The sequence below is a fragment of the Calonectris borealis genome, chromosome 19 (genome assembly GCF_964195595.1).
Source record: "Calonectris borealis chromosome 19, bCalBor7.hap1.2, whole genome shotgun sequence".
NCBI lineage: Eukaryota > Metazoa > Chordata > Aves > Procellariiformes > Procellariidae > Calonectris > Calonectris borealis.
In genome coordinates, this window is record NC_134330.1 from 7885916 (window position 1) to 7910589 (window position 24674).

Genomic DNA, 24674 nt, shown 5'->3' on the forward strand with positions numbered 1-24674 from the left:
CTGGCACGAAATCTCTGACATAACAGCATGCGGTTGCTGATTTTTAATTTTTTTTTTCTCTCTCTCTTCTCCAGAGGAATCCAATAAGAAACACCCCTTCCCCTGCCCCACGTCCTACCGTACAGCCCTGACCTACTACCTGGACATCACCAACCCGCCCCGCACCAATGTCCTCTACGAGCTGGCCCAGTACGCCACGGACGCCGGCGAGCAGGAGCGCCTCCGCAAAATGGCATCATCTGCTGCCGAGGGGAAGGTGGGAGCTGTGGCCTTCCCAGCAAAGCTGCTGGGTTGAACTGGGTGCTGGGGGATCCCCGAAAGGGATCCAGGACTGTTGGGCTTGCAGAGAGCTGAGGGAGTGTTTGCCAGCCGTGTAGGGAAGTTGTCATGCGTGTGCCCTCCTTGCCCGCAGGCTCTCTACCTCAGCTGGGTGGTGGAGGCCCGGAGGAACATCCTGGCCATCCTGCAGGACATGCCCTCGCTGCGCCCCCCCATCGACCACTTGTGTGAGCTCCTGCCCCGCCTGCAGGCCCGCTACTACTCCATTGCCTCCTCCTCCAAGGTGAGCGTGCTTCCAGCAGGGACTGAGGCTGCTGAGAGACCGCTTCAGCTGCATCTCCACAGTGCCACCGTCCCCCTCTCAGCTGGGGACCTGACGTGGGGAACTTGCCCTGGTGACGCTTTCTGTGAGGGGGGCAGCTTTAGTTATCTCTATGCACGAGAAGAGGGGCTTATCCCAACTTCCACAGGGTCTGCAGAGGGTCCCACGCTGCAGCCAGCTGCGCCCTGACACCACCGCCCTCCCTGCAGCCCTGCTCCTCTTCACCCGTAGGCCTTGCTTTCAGGGCTTGGAAGCAAGGTGGCATTTTAGGGGTTGGTCAAAATTCACTCTTTACTTTGTGCCTGAAGCCCTGAGGTTGTTGGCAATACCGAGGGAAGCTCGGTGGTCCTGTGACGAGTCGGGCGCAAGACAGAAGCCCCGTGCGGGGTATGCTGGGAGGTTTGATCTGCCAGGGCAGGAATAGCCATCCCAATGTTAACATTAGGTTAAACTTCTCCCAATCCCTGAGCACAAGGGACTGAGCTGTGGGGCTGCTGCAGCTCCCTCTCTGCCTGGCACTGACATCCCTTCCCTGCAGGTTCACCCCAACGCCATCCACATCTGTGCCGTGACGGTGGAGTACGAGACTAAGACGGGACGCCTGAACAAAGGGGTGGCCACCAACTGGCTCAAGAACAAGGTGCCCGACGAGAACAGGAGCAACTCCCTGGTGCCCATGTACATCAGGAAGTCGCAGTTTCGCCTGCCCTTCAAACCCAGCACGCCCGTCATCATGATCGGACCGGGAACTGGCATAGCCCCCTTCATCGGCTTCATTCAGGAGCGAGCCTGGCTGAAGCAGCAAGGTGGGTGCCCAGAAACTTCCCTGGGGACTGGAGCTGCTGCGGGATGGCGCTCTGCGGGGCCAGTTGGTGCTTCCAAGGTGCAGCTTGTGCTGCTCCCATCGCCGGCGGGTCTAGCAAAAAGCAGAGGCGGTGGAGCAGGGTGAACAGCAGCTAAGTGTTTTTGCCCAGCACGAGGATGCTTTGTCCTTCTCTTGGCCACAGAGGATGTTTGGGGAAGCAGATAGACCTGAGGCAGTTCTCTGGCCTCTGCCACCACGTCTCCGAATAACCACAGTCAAGTCACTTAGACTCATTTCTAAAGCATATGGGTACTTCTGGGAATCCGTCTGGAGCTTCCCCTTGTAAACAGAAGCAGCCGTGCAGCTCTGCCTCCCCCGGGTTGGCAGGACGAGGGGAGGTGGGGAGGACAGGGGTGGGGGCTGCAGGGGGGCCAGCTGATGGGTGCTGCGTGACTCTGCAGGCAAAGAGGTGGGCGAGACGGTGCTTTACTACGGCTGCCGCCATGAGCGTGAGGACTACCTGTACCGCGAGGAGCTGGCCCGCTTCCACCAGGAGGGAGTCCTCACCCAGCTCAACGTCGCCTTCTCCAGGGACCAGGCTGAGAAGGTACCGCTCTAGTCCCCCAGCCACTTGCTCATCCTGCCCACCACCGCTCCCAGCTGTGGCAGCGGGGGAGGAAAAGGCCCCGAGGGCTGGAGACTCCCAGCCTGGAGCCTCGCTGCTAGGGAAGGCCCGTGGCAGTCACGGGAGGACCCAGCACCTCCACTGTCTTGTGGAGCCATGAGCACGGGCTTGGCTTCCCCTCCCTCACCATGGCCTGTGGCGTGGGGGCTCTGCTCCTCTCGCCTCACTCCCACCTTGTTTCCTGCCAGGTTTATGTTCAGCACTTACTGAAGAAGAACAAGGAAAACATCTGGAAGCTGATTAATGAGGGGAACGCTCATATCTACGTGTGCGGGTAGGTCTGGTGGCAGGGAAGGGACTTTGGGAAAACATTCTTATTCTCAGGAAAACAAGCGTGACTCAGTTTACCCGCTTGTGCGTTAAAAGCCCTGGGAGGGTTACGCTGTCCTTGTTCCGGGGGGGGCAAGCGGCCAGGCAGATGGGCTGGGGTGAGCGAACCGTCCGTGTTCGGGTGTTGAGAGGCGACCAGGGCTCTGTGGCTCCGATGTGTTACTGCCTCGCTCACGGTCCCCTTGTTTCCAGCGATGCTCGCAACATGGCCCGGGACGTGCAGAACACCTTCTACGAGATCGTGGCCGAGTTCGGGAACATGGGCCAGCCCCAGGCCGTGGACTATGTAAAGAAACTGATGACGAAGGGCCGGTACTCTTTGGACGTCTGGAGCTAAGAGCAGGGCTGGCGGGGCCGGGGAGACAACGGGTCCCCAGGCGTGGGCCCGTGGGAGGTGGAAAGTGCCTGCTCGCCCACTGCTGCTGTGGGTGACAGTGTCGTTCCCAGCCCGCAGCTACCCCAGTGTCGCTCCCAACCCCTCCTGGGCCACAGCAGCCCCCCGGGGCAGGTTATGTGCCCTGGGGAGTGGAAGGGGTTGAGAGGGGAAGGGGGGTAGCTCGTGCTGCTGTCCAGGAGCCGCGGTGCCCCCGGCACCCCAGGGAGCACCTCATGGCACCAGCGTTTGCCTTGAGGTCAGGGACACAGCTGATGTGGGGCAGGAGGGACGGACGGTGCTGGGGGAGCTCTGGGGTCCTTTCCTAACACGAGGTGTTGCCTTATCCCCTGGGGCTGGAGACCGCCCTGGTCTGCCGGCACGGGCAGCCTGGGGATGGCAGAGGGGTGGAGGAGCTGGCAGCCCCCTGCGCTGCGGGTTTGGGGTAAGGCACGGCGTGGGGCAGCGATCTGTCCTCGCCTCCCTCCTGCCCTGTTTGGCCATCTCTAGGATGCGGGGCTGGCAGCACAGAGCTGCCCCACGCCACCAGGACCCCGCAGGCACCCCGCTCCTTTCCCCCGCTGCCCGCCTTCGCTCCAGCACGCAGCGGGGAGGGATGGCTCCTCTCCCCTCTGGAAGAGACCCGGTCTCGGGGGGGATCTCAGTCCGCAGGGGCCCTGCTTGCTCCCTGGGGTCCTGCAGCCGGCAGCTCCCCTGTGCCCAGCCCCTCCCTCATGCTGTGTATGGTCATTTTTTAAACACTGTTTTTATTTTAACATCTTTGTGATTTAATCATGAAAAAAAAAAAAACAAACCTTTCAGGCTGTCCAATGACTGTAAATTATTTAAATACATTTGCCCTTGGAATAAAAATACTGTTTCTGTAGTTTGCTTCTGCCCTCTCTCTGCTCAGGCAGAGGGAAGAGGGAGGCAGGAGCAGCAATGGCTGTGAACCAGGAGGAAACCTGGGGAGCAGGCGGCAACTCTGGGTTTAGGCTGAGCTGGGGCTGGGGGCAGCCCCTGCCCTGGGGTGCTGAGCCCTGGCAGGGCGGCGAGCACGGATGGCTCTGGGCTGGGGCACAGCTGTGCTAGAGGTGCTGGTTGGGTCCCAACGCTTTAGGAGTTCCCGGTGGTGGTACGGGGCTTCTCTTCCCCCAGTCTGCAGGGACACTGAAGTCCCGCTGGGCTCGTTGGGTGGCCAAAGCTCTGGCCACAGCCCGTGGCATGGGGCTGTGCAGGCCAGGAGGTGCCACAGGAGGGAGCTTGCAGCACTGCCCTCCTGTCCCCACCGCACCCTGCACCCGGGCTGGTGTGGGGGCACTTGGAGATGGCTTTTCTTCCCTCCCTCTGACATGTCGTGTCAGGGGCCCACTGCCAGATGAGCCAAAACCGCAGAGCAGAGCATGCAAGCTGTTCTGAGACCACCCCGGTGACCCGAGGCAGTACCTTCCCTTTATTTTTACGTGTGCATCCTCCAGAAACGCGAGACCAGGGTGCTGTGTTTGCACAGCTCCAGCGTGAAGCCTAGTTCAGGCTCCTGGTGCTCCCACCCCTCCGGTGCCGCAGCTCCTCCACCTCAGCCCCTTCTGCCCTGCAGCTCGAAGGTAAAGGAGAACCCGGGGTACGACCCCCCCCCAGCACTTGTGCACAGCCTCCAGCTGCCCTTGAAAGTAAAGAGGGCTGACGGGGGAGCGATTGCTTGCAGCCCATGAAATGTGAGGGCCTCTTTACCTCTGCCTTCAACATGCAGGGGCTGCCGTGGCTGCAGGGCCGGGGAGAGCCTTGACCACCCCAGGAGCTCCGTAAGAGGCAGGCGTCAAGGGAGTCGATGCAAGGCGGGCACCGCGGGCTGCCCCCTGCCCGCAGTGGGGTGGGGAGTGCCAGCAGAGCTGGGCTTCACCCCCAAGAACCATCCCAGTAAAAGTCTTCAGGGCAGAGGGAAGGTGAGCAGCTGTCCCAGGCACCCTGCTCTCCCGGAGGAGGAAAGCAGACGGGAGAGGAGTTGCAGGGTGCTCCTGGCTCCAGGTGGGTGACTCAGGCACAGATCCAGCACCGCAGTGAACACGTGGTCTATTCGCGAGCAGGCCCCAAGCTCTGTCCCACACCCAGGCTTCCAAGGAACGGTGAGACACCAGAGTCCGGACGGCATCGAGGAGATGGGGATGGGACATGGAACCGGTGGGGACAAACAGTCCTGGCCCCCACGCTGCCACCCTTCAATTCTGCTTTGTGTCTTTGTTCTTGTTCTGGAACTTCTGGTGGACGACGCGGAGGGTGGTGTAGAAGTTCCCCAGGAAGAGGATGAAGAAGGAGAGGCCGCACATGAGGACCTGCGGGAGCCGCAGAGGCACGAGTCAGCAGGGAGGGACCTGCCTGGGGCATCCCCCTCCCCAGGGCAGCTGCCTGGGAGCCCCCTTACCTGCCACTCCTTGCATTCCGGGTGCTGGATCATGCGGAAGAGGATGATGGCGTTGTAGAGCTGCCAGAACTGCAGGTGAGAGGAGACGGAGGGGAGTTTCTGCTTTCAGAGGCTCATCCAGCTGCTTCTCTGGGCACAGACCCCATGCAGACCTCGCATGAGGCCAGCCTGCCCCAGCACGCAGTGAAACCCCGTCCAGCCTCGAGGCCAGAGGACTCGTCCCCAGAGGACCCCAGCTGGGACATCTCTCCCTTTCTTGCCACCTTCTGGAGCCCAACGGCCAGGAGGACGCCTCAGACCAGCCTACTGCTTTTGGCCATCAGCCTAAATGATCTGACCAAGGGAAGAACTGGACCTTCAGCAGCAGCAGCTCAGAGCTGAAGCTCAGGGGGGTTTTGGAAGGGTTCTCGGAGCCAGCCCCTCTGCTGTGTTTTGCAAATCACTCGAGCACTTGGCAGAACTACCCCAGGTCCTCCCCATCTCGCTAGCCGAGTCGTGGAGGTGGTGGGTGCTTTGGAGGAAAAGGCTCGGCGTTTATTGAAAGCATTTCTCTGCCCCTGGCATCTGTATCGCATGGCCGCGGCAGCCTGCGGGAACCTGCGTGATGTCCAGGCTGCCAAGTGGAGCCAGGAATACGGCACGATCTGCTCCCACCTGAGGCTCTGGCCTCCTGCAGGTCCCTGCAAGGATCCGTGCACACTCACCTGCCCAAAGAAGAGGAAGGGAAGCAGGAACGTGAGGCCTCTCCACATCCAGGACTGGAAGCCCTCTGCAAAGGATGAAGGTTTGCTATGGGGACCCGAGGACATGCTAGCTGGGGGACCGGACGGAGCCCAGCTCCTGAGGATGCAGGCAGGGAGGTTTAGTGGCCACCCCGTGCCTGGCCGAGAAGGTCCTGCCAGGCTAACGCAGCCTCCCTCGCTGTGGGCGCTTGTACTCACTGGGAGGGCTGCGGCAGGGACTCCTAGCCCTGGGCTAACCTGGGCCCCTGCAGGAAGCTGCTCTCACAGAGCTGCCCTCGCCCGCAGCTGCTGTCCCTCAGCCCGAGCACTTGGTGTCGCAGGGGCCGGGGAGGCGACAGCCCACAAGTACGTGGGGTGTTGAAGGGAGGCTTTTCTGTCGGTGAAGCAGCTTTTTGGGGGAAGCTCGGATGCCAGGAGCCACATCCGCTGCTACCTTGCATCCCGAGGGAGCCAGCCGTGGGCCGGCGGCCCCAGGAGAGCAGGAGGAGGGGGACGTCCAGCCTACGGGAGGTGCTGCTTTCAGAGCTTTGGCTTTATTTGTAGCTTTTACCGTTTCTGCCACTGATAAACCCCAGTCAAACTAACCTCGAAACAAAAATAACTGCCACTATTGCCTTTAACAGAAACCACAGGTCCCAGTTAGCTGAGCACCAGTCTGGTGCTGGGAGGGAGGCTGCTAGCAACCACGGGCCCTGCAGCAACAGCAGGTCCAGCTGGACAATCAGTAAGGGAAGATCCCAGCTTACCCACAGTCAGGTCCATGTTGTGCCTCTCGCCCAGCGCTCGCAGCCGGTACAAGCACCCGCTCTGATAGTAGTACTGGAGGAACTGCACGAAGCCTGCAAGGAGAGCATGGGTCCCGTCAGCAGGTGCCCAGGCACCATCCCCTGGCCCCAGCATCAGCCCAGCTGCGAGATCGCGCTGCGCACAAAGACTGTCCCGGTGCCAGGGTGGTGGAAAGAGGCCGAGGGGAAACCCAGATGAGCCGAGAGCTACCAGCAGCTACAACCGAATCTCCACATGCCGCAGAGCCGGGCAGGCACGCTCGGCGCCCGAGGCCAGCCGCGGTCCCAGCACACGTGGCAGCACTTACTCTGGTACATGGAGAAGGAGAGGAACTGGTTCCTGAACATCTGGTACATGAGCCCGTCCGGCCTGCGGAGAGACGATGCTGGCTGGGGGACGTGGGGCTGAGAGGGGACGCAGCCAGCCCTGCCTGCCACACAGCCGGGGTAACGGCACTCTGCCTCGCCCGGCTCCCACCAAAGCAGGGGTTTGCGACAGCCCTTCCACAAGAATTGCAATGCAGGGGATCGCGTTTCCCCAGTCCAGGGACCCTGCCGGCGCTGCCTGCCGCGCAAAGGTGCTGACGGCTGCTTTTGTTTAGGGTGCTCGGGCCTGGAGAGGAACGTGCGGGGCTGACTGTTAGACCACAACATCCCCAGAGCAGCAGGACTACAGCCATGAGTTAGGGCAGCGAAGACCCCTTCGTCTGAGCTGGCCACAGCCCAAGCAGGCCGGGGTCTCTACAGCCAAGAGACGGGGGGACGCAGACTTACCACGTCAGCATGACGCCCGAGAGGAAGGTGGAGACGTAGTGATGGAAAACCCACCAGCCTTTGATTCTGGAAGGCAGACACAGAGAAGGGTCGTCAGGTCTTGAGCACGAATCAAGACCCAAGCACGCACCAGGAGAGCAGCGGCAGCCCAGCGCCAGCCGCCCTCCAGCTCCCAGGGCGAGGTGAGGAGCGGGGCTGGTTACGAAATGGCCGTGCGTGGAGAAGGACCCAGCGCCTGCGGTCCAGGCGGCACCCAAGGGCCGCGGCCGCTCCAACTGCTGCTCCACCTTCCCGCGCTGCCTCCACACAGGGAGTTCCTCCTCCCCCACTCCGACAGCTCGTTACCAGGGTTTGCTACACACCCTGAGTAGGAGGGAGCTGCTCCCTTGGGAAGCGGAGAGCTATGTGATGGTTCCCAACTCCCCGGCCTTGCAGAGAAGGAGCAACTCGCCGCACGCCCCCCTCCCCGAGCCCAGGGGACTCACTTGGATCCGTTGTTGATCAAGATGCTCTCCCGGATGGTGAGGGTGCAGTAGTACCACACCAGGACAAAGTTAAAGACAGCATCTGTCACCCTGGTGGGAAACAAAGCAGGATGTAAAGGCAGCAGCAGAGCCGCTGCCCGTGCGCTGGGGGCACAAGCACCGAGACAGCCATCGCTGCAGGACGCCCACCCACCCTGCGGGCAGGGAGACCTGCTTCTCCACCATCCAACGTAGCCACAGCGAGACCGCAGCAGCCACAAAAGCCACCCCACCTCCAGGGCAGTGGTCAGATCCTTTGCCAGGATCTCCTGTTCAGCTCTGGACCTTTCAGGACAGGAGAGGACACAGGGGCTCTTGGAGATCTCTGCCCGGCATCCAAGCCAGACTCACCTGGAGTTGAGGAGGAACCGACAGGAGGAGGACACAATGAGTAAGATGATGGTGAGGTAGAGCTTGAACTTCTCATACTCATCTTTATATGCAAACCTGCAGGGAAGCACAAGGACAGGCTTAGAGCAAGGTGGCTGCTAGAAGTCTCTGTCCTCCCATCCCACCTGCCTGGAAAAAAGTGATGCTCTGTTGGGAACCCGTGGGACACGCTCAGGAAAAAACCTCGTCCCCTGGGTATTTCTGAGAGGAGAGCACACCAGGCTGCTTTCGCACGGGTGAGACAGCTTCAGGTCACCCCCCAACCATGCCCACCTGGCGGGTGGCCCAGAGGGCTCTGGGAAGCTGGGCAGGTTGGCGTCCACTCAGCTCTTCAAGGGGAGGCCTGGGGAACTGAGGGAGGGGGACGCGGGCTCCTGGCTGGGCACCTCTGGCATTAGTGTCCCAGCATGTGGGGGGCTCTCATGGGCCAAAATCAGCCATTGGTGTTTCCCAAGGGAAGAGGAGGGGGGGCTCGCCAGTGGCTGCACAAGTCTGTCTCTCCTGGAAGTCCCTAACACAGGGGGGAAACGCGGACACAGCTTTGGTGGAGGATCCTATTTAGCTTGTCAGAGCTAACGGTCCATCCCAGCCCGGTGGCAGGGGCGTAAGGGGGAGTCAAGGACTCAGCTGATTCTGGGAAAGGAAGCAGGGGACAGCCCGGGAAGGGAATCTGCACCAGGCGGGTCAAGCCAGCCACGTGTCTGCACGTGCGGCAGCTCAGCCCGGGAGGAGTTGTAGTTTCCTGGTGACAAGGGGATGCCAAGCCAGGCAAAGCGCAGGGCAGCAGCGACGAGAGGGCCGTACTTGGCCTGCTTGCTGAGCAGCGTGACGTTCACGTTCCCGAGCACCAGACTCAGGTACAACCTGGGGAGAGAGCAGAGGCGTTAGGACGCGTGCCCGGGAGCCGGCAGCGCTGCTGCGGAGGCGAGGCAGAGCCGTCCCCTCTCGTGCCACCGCTAAGGCCGCGGGGCCAGGAATGAGCCCCCAGTTGTTTTCCACTCGGAGCTGCCAGGCAGCGTGACTGGCACCAACGCGCTGGCATCTCCTCCCAAGGGCAGGGGGACAGGCAGCTGGGCACACACCCCACCTCCCGCAGGCACCGGGGCATTCGCCGGGGCTCCCCCCGCGCCCGGCCACCATTCAAGGGCAGGTGAAGGCCACGGGCAGGCAGAGGAGCGAGCGGGACGAGGGCAGCGCTGCCGAGGCTCAGCCTGGCTCCTGCCCAGGCGTCCTCCGGGGAGCCCGAGCGGGGCAGCGTGGCTGTGACACCGCTGGCAGCAGGGTGACAGCAGGTTTGTGCCTTGCAGCGTTAAAGCCGCAGGGAGGCGGAGGGAGAACCTGGTGTTTCACCCGGAGAGGAGGCGCCTCTTACCCGTTCTTCTTTGGCAGGTAGGCCTCCATCTCAAAGAAAACGTTCTGCCTCTCTTTTATTAGGCTCTGGGTCTCTTGGATGGACGGCTCCTGTTCGGGTCTCGCGTGGGCTTTGCATCTGGGGAGGAAACACAGGCGCTGGCATCAGGACAGCCGCCGCAACCCAATCAGCGTGTGCTGGCCGTTGGTAGAGGACGGTACAAGGACACCCCAAGGACAGGGAAGATGGACTGGAGGCAAGTCCACGACTCCATCTGCAGGGTGAGCTCCTCTGTCAGGCTGGGATGTTGCTCAAGAAAAGGAAGCAGGAACGAGAGCGAGGTGAGGCCAGACGGCTCTTCTCCTCAAGGAAGGATAGAGAGAGCTTTGTGCGGGACGGGGGGCAGTTCAAGTTACCTGCAAAGCCCTTGCAAGCTCTGAACTGCAAACACGGCTCAAATCGGGGCAGAGGAAAGGGAAGGTGAGGAAGATCTGCCTGGGTGAGTCCAAACCTCCACAGCACTTTGCCATCAGTGAGGCTGCAGCAAGGTTTGTGTTGGAGACAGAGCTGTGAGATGAGTTCAATAGCCCCGTCCTGGCTGCTCTCCCCTCCTGTCCTGCCCCGTGCCGTCACAGGACACCAACTTACTTTTTGAGGGACAACGACAGCTCCTTCAGCCGCTTCTTCTGCCGTGCGATGGAGCTGGAGATCCCATCCTGGAGCTTGGTTAGCTCCTCAAGTTTCTGCTTGTACAGCTTGTGATTATCCTGGGAAGGAGAGACCGGCATGCATTACAGCTGCCTGCCCAGCCGCCCTTGTCCTTGGGGGGGGCATCTGTTGATGCATCCATTAAAAACTGTCCCTAACTTCACCTGCACAGCAGGCTGGGTAAGACAAGAGGTGGGTGCAGAAGACCAGGCGTGTTTGGGGACAGCCTGCAGCCGTCCCTGCTTCCATGGGGGCAGAAGCAGCTGCTGGGGACGTCCATCCCCAATCCCAAGGAAGTTATCTACAGGTGCAGCCTGGTCTTGCCCTCACACATGGCTTGTGTCTGGCCCCCCTCCGGCTGTGGGCTGTGAAAGTCCAGCCGGCAACACAGTCCTGCTCCGGGGATGCTCCCATGGTTGGGAAACCAGTGACTGTGGCACAGGGAATAGGAAAGACTTGGGGAAAAAACACTGCTGGGGCCAGGGCTGCAGCTGAGGGCCACAGCCACCCAGGAGCGGTGGCTTTGACCGCTGGGACGGGACGAGCGGCTCTCTCTGCCCGGAGAGCCGTGCACCACGTGCCGCTGCCCCAAGTCGTGGCTCTGGGGCTCCATCCCCAGCACCCCCCAGGGAAGCTGGAAGGAGCCTGTCAATGAGCAGGACAAAGGGGACGGACTTGCAGCAGGACTGCGGCCAACTGCCCGGCTCCTCGTGCGGCGGTAACCCAACCGCACCTGGGTAAGGCTAGATGCCATTCTTCTGCTATATTTAGAAAGGAAAGGAGAGAGCGTGCTGGATCAATGCTCCTTCTTGTCCAGGTCAGCTGGAAAACAGCCTCACCTCGACCAGGGGCAGCCTGAATGCCACCTCCACCAGGGAATTAAATGCTGCTCTCAACAACCCTTGGACTAGACCTTGAGGCACACGTTTTAGCCTCCATAGCTCTTATCGCGCACTTTATCAGCAGATCTCAAAGCTGTTCCCAGAGGAGAAAGGTGAAACCGAGACGCAGAGGAGGAAAACAACTCTGTTCCCCCTCCGGTGACAAGCAGCAGCGGGGTGGGAGCAGATCCCAGATAGCCCCGGCTCCCCCAGCAGTGATTTATGGCCCTGATCTCTCACGGGATATTCCCTGCTCGACCATCAAGCTTTCCTGCTCCCATCTGGAGTCGCCTCCTTCTCTTGCTCTGGGGTTAACTGAGAGCAAGCGGCTTTTGTGACAGCTCCTTTAGCATGGCAGCCTGGGTCCCGCTGCTCCGTACACCATCCGAGCACCACGCTTGGACGTAGCCTGGATCAGGAAGGTTTCCAAAGCAAAGGGCCATCACGCCGCAAGGGCCAGCGGCATGCGGCTGCACGCAGGATGACCCAGGACATCCACGCAACCCCTATGGAGCAAGAGGAGGTTTCTCAAAGCCTCCCTTGCCCCAGATCTGGGCACAGCTGCGGCGAGACCACAACGACATCCGTTTCGCCCCACTCCCGGGGGGAAGGAAGGGGAAAGGGAACTGGTGCAGATGCAGCTGCTTGATCTGAACCGCAGCAGAAAGATGGTTAGCCAACCTTTTCCTTGGGTGACCCCTGTCTCAGCTGAACCCTGCCCACTCCTTCCCCCGGCAGCCAGCGCCCTGGGGATTACACAAAGCAGGTAAAAATGTCTCCGATACCAGTCACCTTCCCGGCACAGAGCCCCTGGCCAGCCCCGGCGGGTGACAGGGCACCAGAGGGAGGGTGCCCGGGGTTGAGGGAGGCAGGCCGGTGGGACGAGGCGCCTGGCTGTAGCGTGACCAGATTCCTGGCTGCCTCTGCTCCGCTGGCCGGCTCCCCTGCGAGGCTGGCTTCGGGCTTGCTGGAGCCAGGCTGAGAGGAGCGATAAGGAACGTGAAACAGCATCTGTGCGCCTTGTTCCCGGCCATGCCATGCCAGGCAGCACTGCTCCCCGCTCCCAGCCTTTAAAAACGCAGAGATCTCGCGTCTCCGCGCCACGTCCATCGCAGGCTGGTTAATTAGATTGACCAGCCCTGGAAAGCCCCCGCTCTCGCCAAACCCCCGCACCCAGGCGAGGTTTTAGGCAGGTCCCTGGCAGTGCCCCGGCACAGCCTGGCACCCCCGGTGCAGCCTGGAGACCCTCTTCCCAGAAGCACAAGGGCTTGTTCATGAGTTGCAACCGAGGGCTGGAGCAGGGGCACACGGGGAAAAGCGACCGGGATCCAAGCAGGGTGACAGTCGCCCCCGGTGACAGTAATCCCGGCGTGCCCCGGTTCGGCGGGAGGGGTCCCTCGCCCAACCGCTGCCCCGGCAGAGGGTAACCATCCCCCCCGAGCCCTGATGCAACCGCGGACCCGTCCCACCGCGCTCGGCCCCGGCCGGTGGTTGCCCAACCGGTGGCTGCGGTCACCGTCCCCGGGCCGGGGTCTCCGGGGGGAGCGGCCGGCCTCCAGCGGAGGAGGACGGCCCGGAGCCGGCGGGGTGCGGCGGTACCTGGATGTGCTGGTAGCCGTCCTGCAGCTCCTCCCACTCCCGCAGGCACTCGGCGGCCGAGGCGCCGCAGGCCATGGCTGCGATGGCGGCGGGCGAGCGGCCCCGGCCCGCGGCGCTGGGCTGCGCTGGGCGGCCGCCGGCTCCCGCCCTGCTTCCGGGCACGCCCCGGCGGGGGCGGGGCCATAGGCGCGGGAGGCGGGGCAAGGGGCGGGGCCAGCTTTATTCTGGTTTTCCTTGTAGCTAGCAGCCTGGAATAAGGAGGAATAAAAAAAAAATCACAGACCTTTCCCGGGCGCACAGGGCTCTTTGAAGCTCAAAGGGCCGGTCCGCTGTCAGCTGAGGCGGTGCTTGGTGTAAGGTCCCCAACGGAACGGTAAAGGCTGGCTAGCTCCGTCCCTGAGCGCACACCCTTCAATTACAAACCGAGGGGGATGATCTGAAATGAAAAACCCCGGTAAATCCTTCGCACAGAGAGCAAGGAAAGCCCAGGAGCGTTTTCTGTAATCTTTTATTTTGTGATGTCAATGCAAAGAATGTACAGTGCGGTAAGAGAGAGGACAGTACTGAGTTTAGGTTTCACATAGCAGGATTGATGCGTCCAAGTTACCAGCCATGCCAAGAGCTGAGGTTCTTGTATCCAAAGGTGACAAGTGGGAAGCGCGGTCTTGCTAGACAATCCAACCAGCCAGTCTGCAAGAGGCCGTGTCCGTGTCTGCGGGTAGCTGAGAAGGCACACGCAGCGTGGAGGAGCTTCTGAAATGGAGAAACTCTGTCGTCACCTCTCCGTGCTGGAAGTGGGTGCCGTCAAACTCTAAATTTACCATCTCAGGCTATGGATCCAAGACCCTTTCCAGAGATAACCCTACTGACTTCCCCATACCTGGGGTAATGAGCATGCCCGATAACGTGGTTATAATCCCCTTCGCTTACAAAAGAGACGCGCAGTGCGTGATGGGCCGCATCCTGCAGGACTTGTTTTCCCCAAACTGCCACCTTCTACAGCACAGATGAGTTCCCCTAATGGCTCCAAAACTTGACCCCAAATAATACGGAGCTAAAGAGGAAAACCTTTCCATTACATTAAAATCTTTTTTTCAAACAGAGTTCAGGTAACTTTCTACCGAGACGGTGGCACGGACAGGGAAGCGCCTTTCCCCGCTGGGTGTTCTCTTTGCTACCTGTCAGTAATTTGGTTCAGAGACATCTGTGATCGGGGTCCTGTAGATTTGGGTCTCCCAGTCTGAGAGCTGTTTCACAAAGCCCCGGTGTGGTCGCATGTTTGTTTTGCATTTCAGAACATAGTCCCAAGCTCTCTGTGAACAGAAGGAAAGCGGAGTGTTAGGAATTTGAACGGAAAGCGAATTTCGGGTATTTACACGAAGCAGCTACACTTGTGAACGACACAGCTTTGTATTTACTCCCTGTGTTGGACAGCAGGAACCTGCAGATAAGACTTTGGCTACCAAAGCAGGGACAGACTGGATGAAGATGTGAACTTTAGAGAAGCCCATCACCTTCATACTCCTGGGTATGAGGACAGCTCAGGCTGCTTCCACTACCTGGCAGGTATCTTGTGTTATTTTACACTGATGGAGCAACGTAGTCCTGGATTTTCTACCCTAAAATGCTGTTTCTTCCATGGATGATAAGTGAAGCGGTGAAGTATCAGCTATTCACAGGTAAGCAACAAAGGTTATCGTGTTTCTGGATTGGTGTGACCTGTTGTGGCAGAGCAGCTATGGAGCTCCAGTTATCCCACTGCATTAATTACAGCCATCTTAATTATTTGTGAGTTCCATGTAATCAGCTAGGAACTCTGCTACACACAGGGCAGATCCACCAGCATTACTCTGCTTTTCTCCAGCTGCATCCTTGGGTTTACCCAGCAGTGCTCATCTTCCCGCTTTTAAAATAGACTCGGAGGATTGCTTAAGCATAATGAGACCAAAGGTTAGAAGATAGTGCTCCATTGGTTTGTTTTTCTAATCTCAGTGATTCTGCAGGCTCCGAGGCTGATCTTCCAATATTTACTCCTCTGAGCCCATGGTGTGGATGTCTGTAGTTCCCCTGAACTCAACAGACCTACTCACATATCGATTACTAACAATGAGGAGCCGCACATCCCAAAGCTACTTTTGCAAGAAGCTTTCAAAGATCTTTGCCTGGATTGGGTGAAGGATCACAGGGGAATCTGTTGCTTTGCTTTCATCTGCAAGAAACAAACTTGTCTGCCAGGGTAGTCCCCCAGGAAAGCTTTGCCTAGCCAACAGCGGGCAAGCACCGCCCAGGCCAGCCGCAGCACGCCGCTGCCGTGTCAACCTTTTCTTCTTCTTTTTTTTGGCACTTAGTAAAATGCTGAGACCAACCTGTTGGTACCAACAGAGAGAAATTGCAAGGATCAGCCTTTGACTTTTGCACTGCTGTTGCAAGCACCTCCAGTAATGTAGCGTGCAAGGGAATGGTTATCAGTGTGCAGGAGCAATCACACCCAGCATTAGCAGCAGAGGCGAAATAGTGTCTGCAGCCCTGTTGGCACGCTCAACCTGAAATTACCGTTGGCATACAGCCATGGTAAGAGATTTTCTCTTATGTTGCAAACGTTTGCACAAAATCAATTAAATGATTAGATACAGGCCCAGCTTCAGTGAAGCTTGGATCAATCATTTCAAGCTCCCAAAGGAGGAAACACTTTCCAAACAAGCACAAGATTTTTAAGGAGACGCCTTTCAGTTCCCATGGGAACCAGCCTGCTCTGTGCTAAGCAGGCACCATGAGATGGTGCCTACAGCAGCACGATGCCCATGCGTTGTATGCAAAGGGAGAAAGGGCCTGGCACTTGGGGAGAGGCCGTCAGGCTATTGCAGAGCCCGGTCATTCTCAGCCATCATTCATTATTTTTCTTACGTTATTCAGGCTATGGAACAGAGTGTACTGGCCATTTAACCTGTACATCCCTCCTGGGCTAGTATTATGCCATTCCAGATTTCTCTACAGTACTACCTGTGGGAGGGGATTGCTTCTGGAGAAATAAAATGGGATTTTGGAAGAAGCCAGTGCTGCTGAGCCCAGTGGTAAATCAGAGCCCTGCAAGCACTGAGTTCTGAATTTCCCTGAACCCCATGGTATTAAGAGATGGGATTAACTCCAGTAGGTTCCAGATACTCTCTTTCTCAGATCCAGGAGAGCAGAAATACTAAGTTCTGTAACCACAGCTTTATTTTTATAGCCCTGTGGTTATATAGGGAAACGCAAGAATATGCAAGGTGCCAGGGTAAGGACTTACAGGTCCAAAATCACACCTAAGCCACCTCCTTAATGGTATAAAAAAGATACAATCTGCTATAGAATCTGTTACATTATCAGATGGATAGTCTGCATGAAAGCACAGATAACGGCTTTCTCATTACTACAGTAATGAGGCTTCAGAAACAGAAATAAACTGCAGTCCTAGCCAGTATCTGTGGGAAATATGACAGTGATGTACCTTCAGGGAAAACTGGCAGGAATGTATAAGATAGGCCATGGTTACTGTGCTGCTCCGGCTTATCCCCAGGCTGGAGAACACCAGCACCGCTCCATGATCCAGCTGAGCGTCTGAGTAAAGAAATGCCAATCACAAATTAGTGGTCTGGGAAATCAAGCTTCCAATTGTACAGTCAAGCTCTAATTCAGTGACAGCTGACAGGCTAGCAGCCTGGGTGACAGGAGCCCTCGTGAGCCCTGACAGCAGCAGATGGGCACTGCCAGCTCCCGTTTCTGTAAGCATTTGCCTTTCTTAAAAATCCACTGAGTTAAAGTGTGGCTTTGAAGACCAGAATCAAATGACAATGACCAGTCAATGCTTCATTACAGATCAGTGTCACCTTTACACTGAACAAAAGTGGCCTATCATGGCCAATCAGCTGTGGTCTGCATCACATCAGCTACTCAGACTCTTCCCAGAAAGGTTTAAAGGTATTGAAATTTCTGATGAATGCAAGCCTAACTGTTCTCCACTGAAGCTGGAGGAATCAGCTCTCAAACTGGAGGGACTTAGACTTCAAATCCCTTACCCCTCCATGGGGATCACCAGCAGGAATCATGTACATGCCAGCTATGGCACTGGTTTTATGATATTTTTATGATGGATACTTTGCAGTGAAAATTGCTAAGATCAGCAAACTCATTTTCTACAAAAGCTAAGCCCACTTGGCTTTAAGATGATGCTATCACTCACTCCTAACCACATCAACTCTGCTACCTATGCCTGAAAGGTTCTATATTTTATTAATAACCTTTCGAATTCTTTCCCTCCCTCTCCAGAGCAGACAGCATGACATGTTTTTGGAATATCAGCAATTGAACTCTAGAATTCATAGGGCAAAGTCTCTTCTTTTACTGCTGTCGAGAAGTTGTGGGGTTTTGTGGTTTTTTTCCTCAAGCTCTAAAACAGAGTTTTTTGACTTATTTCTATCGTGAGATACTAGTTCTGTTCTAAGACCTGAGTAGAAATGGCCTCACTCCAACATACACCTGGCATGAGGACATTCACACTCCTCTCAGAGTATGTGGAGAGCTTTAGTCTAGTGTTCATCCATAACCGTTCCAGTTTAAGTAATCTACTCTAGACTGTCAAGTAAACAGTTAGACTATCAATCAAGTAAACACTATACGCTTCCACAAAAGCTACAGCTAATACACTTTTATAGTCTGTTTCGGAAACTTCCACAAACTGACGTGAGAAAGAAACTTTCTTCTGAAGTACTACTGGGAAAAAAACTGGGGCAAAATGAAAGGCAGGTAAGTGGATTTTGATACTTGTGTTTCAATGCATGGAAATCGTGACATTCCATTCAGGACTACAAAATTATATCCTCAAATATTGTTTCCTTGTTTGTTTGTGTCCAGCTGTCATTTCTTATTTTGTACTTGGATTATAAGGTCTGTGGGGACAGGGTGGTCTTTTGCTTCTGGGTCTGTACAACACTCAGCTCAGCAGGCCCTTGGTCTGTGTCAGGTGTTATTTCATAAGCGTGATAAAAGATAACGGCACGGTTGGACGCCATCACAGGATGGAGCTGCAAGAGCTATGTCTGCTGTGCTGCTGCAGGCACTGAGCTGGAGAGTATGTTTTTTCTTGCCCTCTCTGATGTAATCAGCTAAAGGCAGGTTTATGTCGCCCAACCTGAAAGTCTTCCTAGGCCCTACGGTGGGTCTGCACTGCAAATCACAAAGATTAGCAGCGTCTTGTGGTAAGTTCTCCAACACGTGAGAGTTGTTCAAATAAAGCTCTGGTGGTTGAAGATTTGGGCTGGTAAGAGTCAAAGGGTTGTATTTAAGAACAAAGGAATAGGAGGGAATCCTATGAAGCCCTGGTAGAAATCCTGCAGCAAAACCTTTTCAGATCGGGTGGAAAGCTCACTATTATCAGACAGTGAGGTATTCTTTAAAGTGAGTAGGAACATCAGAGTCAGATGCCCTGTAAAATCTCCTTTCTGTCCATCAGGATGGTTAGTAAGACAGCTCTGGTATCCATTAGGGTGTGGGCTTGCTTGGGAGTGTACCGATCTTGAAAGATTACGACCCTCCTGTCTGAGCTTCCTGTTCGAGTGAGTTGCAGTCACTCCCATCTAATATCCTAGAGTGAGCAAGGTCTCAGGAATTCCAGATTAGGAACAACTCACCTATGAAATGACAAATGGTGGCAAAGGTAGAAAAAAGATCTGCCTCGAACGAATCTGGAACAGATATGTGGAGATATTTGCCGCCTTCTGCAAACCTGGAAGAAGAGCACACAGCATGACATGGACCAGAGAAGCAGCTTCGAAAAAATGTGTTTGTTGGAGGCAAGCTGATAATTTTGTTTGCTGTTACGTGTGTGAGTTTTTCATCGTTGTCATCACCAACATTATGATAAAGGATTTGTTATGGTAAGACACTGAGGTGCTTGTAATACAGAACCAGTTTAATTACTAATTTTCCATTCCACTGGAATGCACTGCATCCATTAGCATTGATGTCTTAACTTAACCTACAGCTTCCTTTATCCGAGAGCTAAATGAAAACAGATGAACTGAAAGCTAGAGTGCCTTAACAGCGTGCATGTTGGCAGTTTTGTGAACATAGCCCCCCAATTCACTTCATGTGGTTTTCTATGACAGCATCCTCCTCCTTCCACAAGCTCAGAGAACTCAACTCAGAGAACTAATGGAGCAAAACGTTGGTAAGGAATTTCTGAAATGTGAAAGCACGTCATGCAGAGGCCATGGGAAGATTACCCATGGTGTAGAGACCTTTGAATATTTTCCTCTGGAGCGAAATGCATGAGAAATGTCTGCTGGTACACATGCACTGGGGTAGGTAACTGGATTTGTTACTGACTTTGTTTTGATCAACACCCTGAGAAATGCCACTGGATTTTTTCACTGTGTGAAATGGCATTTCCAGCATGGCCTATAGACTGAGCACAATGGTCATGGACAGATGTAGGTGAGGAAGGAGGACCAACAATGTGAAATATCGGTGATTTAGCTTTTACACTGATGCGTTTGTAAGATTTTGCTCTGAAAGATATTCAGAGATGTAGATTCTTCCTGAAGGATGGTGGTATGTGATAGACTCAAAATGCCAAGGGCCTCCTAGTCTTCCTCTCACCCAATCTGCCCATGTCATTGTAGAGCTGCAGGACTTCACTGCTGCTGTACTAACTGGAGTAGAGATCAGAAAAATGAGCATGAAATAGCACTTGAATCTGCAGAGTTTTCCTCCAACCAGAGGTTTCCTTGGAAATTCACAGGCTTCTCTGCAAATGGGCTCTACTGCTGTGCCACCTTCCTTTTTTCAGAGGCACAAACATTGGTGAGGGTACACCTTGAACTATTTAACTTACAGTGTGGCAGGCTGTTCAGAGATGTTGACTTGTGCTTTGATCTTCAGATCTTTCTGAATTTGTTTGTCACAGGCCTGCTTGAAATTGCCCATATATAACTTTGCAGGCAGTATTTCTACAGGGTATGGCTGGAAGTTGTCTAGTTCCTGCCGGAGAGAAACCATAGGCTCAGTTTAGAGAGCGTATTTGCTCCTATTAGCTTGGTAAGTTCTTAAACAGAAGTCATGTGAAGAATTGAACACACACTTAGTCAACAGCCCATGACACATTCTAGTGTAATGATTCATTTAATCACCTGGACTTTCTGTATATTGAAGTTTTTGCTAGATTTAGTGAGAATAATTAACAGCATTGCTGTCATTGTGGCATTACTTGAAACAAATCCTAACTAAACAAGAGGCGGCATATATTCTTTACATTGTCTGGAGGGACTGCAGCGTAACAGATTCATTTGACATTTTCCCTGGTTACTCTTTGCAAGGCTAAATGAAATCATCTGCCACCTGCAGAGCTGCAGGTGCCACGTAGTGACACAACACGAGTCCGCAGCTGCTTCCGGTGTCTGTGGCGTGAAGGCTGAGAAGAAAAATACACAAATAGCCGACCATGCCTCTACATCCTCCACCGATGCTTGGCTAATGCTACAACAGAACAAAACAGCAGCCTAACAATTTAAAGCTTAAACAACAGCTTAAACTGAGAGGCAAGAGGTGATCTGTGTCCAAATGAATCTGATGGGAAAGTTCAGCAGTTTGCTACCCTTCACAAAGAAGCACAAAGTGAATTGATTTTCTCTCGTGCGGTGTAGCATCCCACAGGTTAGCTCTGTGTCACGGGCTATTTCATGTGAACCAGAAGTGAACAGGAACAACAGAAACAAAAGACATGTTGCAATGAGATACCCTCTGCTGCCCAGTGCCCTCTAAATCTGCCCTGCCTCAGGTCCTGTCCTAGATGTGAAAAAAGGGTAATTGTTTCTCATAAGCTAAATAGATCAATGTTTGTAGGTGAAATCAAACAATTAGGATACCAGTGTTACGGTGGATGGCTGTTTTCTTTCTGGGCCTGTTGAAACAATGCAGCAGCACTTGCTTTGTGATCCTTCCCAATGAAAAGCTTTATAGACATGGAACACAGTGCTTGATAGGAATTGTACTTCTGTCTGAAAACATTTACTGTGTAACATCCCAGATAACCACGTGTCGGAGAGGAACCTGCTTCTTTTCATCTTTTGCTACTGTTTGTTTAGTTATCTGTACTCTCCAGTAGGCCAGTTTCAGGGTTATCAGAGAAACCATCCCAGTTTGTTTTCATGAGCTTTCTTTCACGCAATAGAAGGAGGATAAAAAAGGTAAAGTGTAGCTGTAAAAGAATTAGCGGTGAGACTCAGGGCAAGCACAGTAACTCAAATTACATTTAATTCCTTTGTTTGAAATTACTCTGATACCAGGTTTACAACACTGTTTAACTTGAATTCATTAGCCATCATCAGTTGAATATGAATGCTAATGTCTTCTACTTGCAAATTAGTGTCATCTCACCTGAGGCATCCACAGTATCTTCTGAGTCCTCAGAAAATGATAGCAAGCTGAAAAACGCTTGTATCCTCCCCTTAGGACGAGCACGGGATGGCGGGTGAACTGCTCTAAGCTTCTGGCATATCGGACGGCAGTTCCTTCCTCAGCATCTAATGAGATCAAAAAGCCATTTACCAGGGCACGTTTAGAGTGCCTCCATCAGCGCTGCGGGTTAAATCTGGCCCACTGACACCGACAGCAAACTCCTTTTCGTTTCATCTTATGGTCTGCAGAAAGCCTTGTTAACAGCTAGACTTACGCTGTAACTGTTGCTGCAGGTCAGTAATAAGGCATGCTGCTTTTCACCTCTTGTCCTGATCTTTTATTCCTCTCCTGGTTTCTTTTGTAGGTCTAGATAAATTTTTTTTTCCCTCCCCATTATTCTTTGGGAAATGCTTGTAATAAGTTTCCAAATAGGGAAGTATTATTAATTTAAATCTAATAATTTTAGTTTTATGGAGGCCCTTTTCTTTAGTCTGCTTTAGGCAAAGGGGGAGGTATCTTGAACAAATTCTTCACAAGTGTTTTAAACACTCCCCTCAGTGAAGCAAATCACGTGAGATGGCTGCTCCCCTTCCTTCTCCCAAGGGATCCGTCCCACTTGCCTCTAGCTATGTCTGCATTAGAAACAGATCAGCACAATAGAAACCCGCTTCTGATTCTTCACACCTTCTCTTGCTAATACCTCACCACTGAGCATTTATGAACATGCTTGCTTTATTCATTCCCCTTACACTCCCAGATTTTTCTCTAAAAAAATAATGTAAATCTTTACTAAAACTATAGTAGCCTTTATAAAGCCAATAGGAGCCAAACAAACATATAGAAGTGGTTCTGCATATGGCAGAACTCCTTGCCAAAGGATGCGTGAAAGCTAAACATTTCCATGGTTCAAGGAAGACTGAACAATTACATGGACAAATTTCCAGCTCTTTACATTTCTCGGTGAACTCCATCAAATCATCACCCGCATTAAAGCTAAGTCTTTTTAAATATGATATTGTGAAAGCCTTTTATAACCATCGAAGAAGGAAGTACTCACTCTGTGAACATACGGAACTTGAGTCAGCGTTTTCAATCTCTGAAGAAGCACTGCTCCCTAAAAGGCAATCGTTGAACAAGCTTAATGTGAAATGTGAAAAAAAAAAGAATCCATTCCTCACACGTGACAAGGAACTTCAGAAGGATCAGTCCACAGATAGAAAACCAGACCTGCCAGGAAGCTTTGAAATAAAACCTGGATTTTTGAAGCCTGAGAACATACACAACACAGTGAGAAACCAGAGGCATAGCATGGATGTTAGTTTTTCAAATAAAACAGGGTAAATTTGCATCTCTTCCAATAAGCTCATAAAACTAAATGAAGAATGGGAAGAATATCTATCCTACAGTGAGGTTTCGACGGACATGGGTCACAAGTACCTTTTTCTTTCTCCTCTTCCTCATAGTCACAGCAATCCAAAGAGCTGGTCTCGCAGTCATACACCACACAGTATCTGACACACCCCAACTCCTCGGAATCCGGTACCAGATACTCCCCCGTAGGACTCTACCAAAATCACAGAGGAATTCCATCAGGAGCACAGCTCCACACTTTTCTTGTGGCATCAACACTACTGACATCTTGCAAGTTACTCTATAGCTACGGGGTGGGTTTGGGGCTACATTTGTGCTTGACTCTGAAAGACCCGGTTAGAATTCAGAAATGACGCAGACTACACCGGATTGCTTCATCAGCTGCAGTAGTAAAAATGCCAACACTGTCCTTTGCGAGACAAGTCTACAATATGTTAATTCTTTTGCAATGTTTTTCCTGATACACAGCTCCTATGTGCCAATCCTTTGGGCTACTGAAGCCACCTTTGCTTTGTGACAGAATATGTCCCCCCAGTGGCAGAAATGGAACAGGCAGGGGAGGCTGGGACAATTCCCTTGGGTTTTAAGCCAATTTTGTCTTACTGCTAATTGCTAAACCCAGGGTTGGTTCGCACAAACAGTAATCCCCCCTCACCTGTTCAATCCTGCGTGCTGTAATAATATGGCTCTCGTCGTATTCACGCTGGGTACGGGCATCTGAAAAAAACAGCCAAGACAGAGCAATTGGCTTATTTGATGCTTTAAAGGTAGAATCCTGTTCGTAATTCAGTCAGTGGGAATTCAGGCACCGATGTCAACCAGAGAAAGAGATTCAGTTTCTTAGAAACCAAGACTTTCTGATGTGAATATAACAAACCCCAATGCTGATGTGAGTCTGTGTGTAACACCAAGCGATGCCAGCAGCTTTAGTCCTGACCCAAGTGTGGTACCGCAGCATTCACAGCACCAGTCCCGTGCTCCGTTCTGTTCTGCCCTCTGGCCTAGCCTGGCCCCGCTTGCTGGGCCTGCTCTGACCTCCCGGCATCCAGCACCTCTCCGCCTCTGTGCTGCCCCAGGGATGGGGAGAGGGGCACCGGAGAGACCCCAACCCCACTCCCAAACTAGCTGACTCCCTCACCAAAACATTTAATAATATCGCAGTATCAGGCACCTTTTTTTTGGTAGTGGCACTATGCAAGATGCAAATGCTTATCAGCAATCTTTGCGCAATGGTCAAGAAATCTTGCCCACCTCTAAAACCTCCGGCAGCAGCAGGGGAGAGCGTCTGTCCCTGGAACAGGTCAGAGAAGGAAGCTGGATGCCAAATGCAAGTGAAAAGACAGCAATAGGCCGAAAGCTTCCTCATTCACACTCTGCTGTCGGGCTAAGTGCCAGGAGAGGCTAATGGCCATATACATTTAGTGCTGCTGCTTTCTGCTGGGTGTACGGGATGAAAGCCAGAGCAGTGCCGGGTCATGGCACCTGAAATGGGATGGGAGAAACGCCCTAACTGCAAGGCCCCAGTAATTACAAGAAGCAACGTGTGCTCTTCCCGGAGCCCACAGGCCCCGTCTCCTCGGGGGGCCGGCCCAGGCCGCAGGCGGTCAGGCCCCGGGCCTCCCAGCGGGCTCACCCAGCAGGCACAGGTAGTTGGGCTCCGCCAGCCGGGGGAACCGCCGGTGCTGGTTGAGGATGTTGTAGAGCTGGCGGGGCTCGCAGAGCGCCATTCCCGCCATCCCGCGACAACCCTCCGACCCGGCGATTGTCGCCGCCTGTCGTTACAGCCCGCCTCGCCCCGTTGCCGTGGCAACGGCGGCGCGCGGCCCGCTCCCACCGCCTGGTTGCTAGGGAGGGACGCCCGGCGGTCACTAGGGGCGACGTCAGATCCAGATCTCGCGAGGTTTC

At 54.3% G+C, this 24674-nt stretch overlaps 3 protein-coding genes across 13 annotated transcripts in view; 1 reads left to right on the top strand and 2 right to left on the bottom strand.

Moving 5' to 3' along the window:
* POR (cytochrome p450 oxidoreductase) overlaps positions 1-3800 on the top strand; it is a 31105-nt gene extending 27305 nt beyond the window's left edge. For both annotated transcript variants that reach the window (XM_075168879.1, XM_075168880.1), the window contains 6 exons: positions 75-256; positions 413-562; positions 1140-1407; positions 1868-2013; positions 2280-2365; positions 2614-3800. In XM_075168879.1, coding sequence (XP_075024980.1) covers positions 75-256; positions 413-562; positions 1140-1407; positions 1868-2013; positions 2280-2365; positions 2614-2758 — 977 coding nt within the window. In that variant the 3' untranslated portion in view covers positions 2759-3800. The remainder of the gene's footprint in view (positions 1-74; positions 257-412; positions 563-1139; positions 1408-1867; positions 2014-2279; positions 2366-2613) is intronic.
* A 1047-nt stretch (positions 3801-4847) lies between these two features.
* TMEM120A (transmembrane protein 120A) lies at positions 4848-13139 on the bottom strand. Of its 8 annotated transcripts, none has more exons than XM_075168885.1 (12): positions 12969-13139; positions 10429-10547; positions 9802-9918; positions 9234-9293; positions 8391-8486; positions 8001-8090; positions 7516-7581; positions 7050-7111; positions 6703-6795; positions 5918-5982; positions 5214-5282; positions 4848-5124 (listed from the first exon to the last, which is right to left on the bottom strand). In XM_075168885.1, exons 1-12 carry the CDS (start codon positions 13041-13043, stop codon positions 5011-5013), a joined length of 1026 nt encoding a protein of 341 aa, XP_075024986.1. In that variant the 5' UTR covers positions 13044-13139; the 3' UTR covers positions 4848-5010. The 8 variants fall into 8 exon arrangements, with proteins under 8 accessions (XP_075024986.1, XP_075024983.1, XP_075024984.1 ...); XM_075168882.1 differs by having other exon boundaries at positions 5214-5337; positions 12969-13117; XM_075168883.1 differs by lacking the exon at positions 7050-7111 and having other exon boundaries at positions 5214-5342; positions 12969-13118.
* A 94-nt stretch (positions 13140-13233) lies between these two features.
* Positions 13234-24636, bottom strand: STYXL1 (serine/threonine/tyrosine interacting like 1). Of its 3 annotated transcripts, XM_075168890.1 has the most exons (10): positions 24403-24623; positions 23425-23486; positions 22836-22962; positions 22456-22512; positions 21378-21523; positions 19837-19982; positions 18632-18726; positions 16453-16562; positions 14147-14281; positions 13234-13721 (listed from the first exon to the last, which is right to left on the bottom strand). In XM_075168890.1, the coding sequence occupies exons 1-9, from the start codon at positions 24503-24505 to the stop codon at positions 14150-14152; spliced, it is 978 nt and encodes a 325-aa protein (XP_075024991.1). In that variant the 5' UTR covers positions 24506-24623; the 3' UTR covers positions 13234-13721; positions 14147-14149. The 3 variants fall into 3 exon arrangements, with proteins under 3 accessions (XP_075024991.1, XP_075024994.1, XP_075024993.1); XM_075168893.1 differs by lacking the exon at positions 19837-19982 and having other exon boundaries at positions 24403-24636; XM_075168892.1 differs by lacking the exons at positions 13234-13721; positions 16453-16562; positions 24403-24623 and adding an exon at positions 24021-24253 and having other exon boundaries at positions 13732-14281.
* Positions 24637-24674: the final 38 nt, after the last annotated feature.

What these genes read in the sequence shown, in the direction of transcription:
- TMEM120A (XM_075168882.1), bottom strand. Translation starts at nt 13,043, where the DNA reads ATGGCCTGCGGCGCCTCGGCCGCCGAGTGCCTGCGGGAGTGGGAGGAG. An exon ending in CTGCTCAGCAAGCAGGCCAA is followed by an intron (nt 8,487 to 9,233) that starts GTACGGCCCTCT and finishes GCTTCCCTGCAG; the next exon opens with GTTTGCATATAAAGATGAGT. An exon ending in TTGATCAACAACGGATCCAA is followed by an intron (nt 7,582 to 8,000) that starts GTGAGTCCCCTG and finishes TCTGCCTTCCAG; the next exon opens with AATCAAAGGCTGGTGGGTTT.
- STYXL1 (XM_075168890.1), bottom strand. Translation starts at nt 24,505, where the DNA reads ATGGCGGGAATGGCGCTCTGCGAGCCCCGCCAGCTCTACAACATCCTC. An exon ending in AGATACTGTGGATGCCTCAG is followed by an intron (nt 19,983 to 21,377) that starts GTGAGATGACAC and finishes TCTCTCCGGCAG; the next exon opens with GAACTAGACAACTTCCAGCC. An exon ending in TCTGAACAGCCTGCCACACT is followed by an intron (nt 18,727 to 19,836) that starts GTAAGTTAAATA and finishes CTCTTCTTCCAG; the next exon opens with GTTTGCAGAAGGCGGCAAAT.